Here is a 2,478-nt window from a genome sequence, read left to right on the forward strand (position 1 = left end):
GACTGTGTGTAGCCATCCCCCTCCCACACTGTGCACCAGCACGCCGACTGGATGGAAGCCACTAGGCACGGGGTTTTGTGCAGCTAGTCCCCAAGCGGGCATGTAATTTGCCCACGTGGGTTCTACATGCAGAGGACATCCCACCTGCCCACCCAAGGGAACCTTGCCGTAGAGGCACCTACTTAGGAGTTAAGTTTCATTTTTTAAATTTTATTTATTTATTTATTTTGAGATGAAGTCTCACTCTATCGCCCAGGCTGGAGTGCAGTGGCATGATCTCGGCTCACTGCAATGTCCGCCTTCCGAGTTCAAGTGATTCTCCTGCCTCAGCCTCCCGAGTAGCTGGGATTACAGGTGCATACCATCACGCCCTGCTAATTTTTGTATTTTTAGTGGAGACGGGGTTTCACCTTGTTGGCCAGGCTGGTCTTGAACTCCTGACCTCAAATGATCTGCCCATCTTGGCTTACAAGTGCTGAGATTACGGGTGTGAGCCACTGCACCTGGCCTAATTTAAGTTTCATTGGGACACAAAAATGTTTCACCTCCCACAACCGTCTTTGGGTTATTTCCCTCTAGGAATAGGATTTTTTTTTTTTTTCAACTTTCTTGTACAGCTGTATCACCTGGCAGCCTGAATGGGATTGAAGGCTGTTCTGTTTTGCCGCTGACTTGAGTCAGATGACTTGTCAGTATCTGTTTTTGTGTTTCCTTCCTTCTGGTTTGTTGTGAGAAGTGTAGACCCTGAGATGTGTTCTTAGATCTAGGCTGAAGAGTTCTCTTACTGTGCTCTGAAGTTGTCACTTTCCAAATTATTTTGCAGCTTTAACATACCTCGTGCCAAAAGAGAGCTGGCTCAGCTGAACAAATGCACCTCCCCACAGCAGAAGCTTCTCTGCTTGCGAAAGGTGGTGCAGCTCATCACACAGTCTCCAAGCCAGAGAGGTTTGTGCTTGGGAAGGGTCCTGGCTAAGGGGGAGATGCTACATCCAGATGAAAAAGCAAAGAGTGATGCTATCGTAAGGGATTTTTATGGGGCTGGGCATGGTGGCTCACCTCTGTAACCCCAGTGCTTTGGGAGGCCAAGGTGGGAGGATCACTTGAGGCCAGGAATTGGAGGCTGCAGTGAGCTGTGATCACACCAGTGTACTCCAGTCTGGGTGACAGAGCGAGACCCCTTCTCAAAAAAAAAAAAAGGAAAAGTCAATTAGGAAGAGACATGAGATATAGCTATATGTGTAGATAAGGGATGATCCTGAGTATATCGAATGAAATAAAGAGGAATGCATATGGTAGACTTCCAGCCAACAGCATCAAAGAAAGGGGGACAGCTGTGTAGCCATGATGTGATGGTGAGCTCATAGCTGTCCTGGACAGATGTGCAGGAAGCAGCAGGAGGAGCCTCTGGGAAAAGAGACTGGCTGGCGGAGATGGGAGGAACATTCACAGTTTACTCTTTTGTATTGTTTGAATTTTTAAACGTGAATGAATTACTTAAAATTTCAAAATGAAAAAAAAGTGAAACTCCACATGGGCAGTGGACTCCATGTCTATAAAGTGGAAGTGACCTTAGGAAGGGCCTTAGTGACTTTAGGAAGAAAGAGGCTTTTGGTGATGGCTCTGGACTCGTCTTCATTTTGTATCACTGTAGCCACCTCCCTGGGCTCTTTCACTGTCCAGGAGGGTGGCAAGGCATGGTCTGCTTGGAGTTAACATCTCCTTTTTTTTTTTTTTTTTTGGTTTTAAGAGACAGAGTCTCACTCTGTCACCCAGGCTGGGTGCATTTGTAGGTCACTGTGCTGCATCCTTGAACTCCTGAGCTCAAGTGATCCTCTTGCCTCAGCCTCCCAAGTACCTCGGATTGCAGGCATGCGCCACCACACTTGGCTAGTTTTCATATTTTTTGTAGAGGTGGGGGTCTTGCTATATTGCCCAGGCTGGTCTCGGACTCCTGGCCTCAAGCAATTCTCCCATCTTGGCCTCCCAAAGCTCTGGGATTATAGGCGCATGCCGCCATATCTGGCCTGAGTTATTAATATCTTGTTTTGGTCATGTTCTGAAAATGCTGGGCATTCTTTTCCCTCTGGACCTGACATCTGATCAGGACACTGTAAAGGAGCTTGTGCAATGACGTTTCTTCCCCGATGTGTGATCTCCTTGATACGTGGTTTCGCAAGGTGTGCGGTGGTAGGGAGTTGATACGCTTGTCAGTCCATTTGAATCTCATGATGGCATTGAATGTGTGTTTCCCTTTTGCAGTGAACCTGGAGACCATGTGTGCTGATGATCTGCTATCAGTCCTGTTATACTTGCTTGTGAAAACGGAGATCCCTAATTGGTAACATTTTCTGTTAAGATGCTCTTTTAAAAATGGCAGCGCTTGACCGGGCACGGTGGCTCACGCCTGTAATCCCAGCACTTTGGGAGGCTGAGGCAGGTGGATCACGAGGTCAGGAGATCGAGACCATCCTGGCTAAC

General features: G+C 47.5%; 1 protein-coding gene across 1 annotated transcript in view; it reads left to right on the forward strand.

The window, feature by feature from the left end:
• Positions 1-2,478, forward strand: part of ANKRD27 (ankyrin repeat domain 27 (VPS9 domain)) — a 132,931-nt gene that overhangs the window by 63,069 nt on the left and 67,384 nt on the right. Inside the window, exons 10-11 of the mRNA XM_011995283.1 lie at positions 824-945; positions 2,260-2,338. Of these exons, the coding sequence (XP_011850673.1) occupies positions 824-945; positions 2,260-2,338 (201 nt within the window). The remainder of the gene's footprint in view (positions 1-823; positions 946-2,259; positions 2,339-2,478) is intronic.

Source organism: Mandrillus leucophaeus, unplaced genomic scaffold (assembly GCF_000951045.1).
Source record: "Mandrillus leucophaeus isolate KB7577 unplaced genomic scaffold, Mleu.le_1.0 Scaffold48, whole genome shotgun sequence".
Lineage (NCBI taxonomy): Eukaryota > Metazoa > Chordata > Mammalia > Primates > Cercopithecidae > Mandrillus > Mandrillus leucophaeus.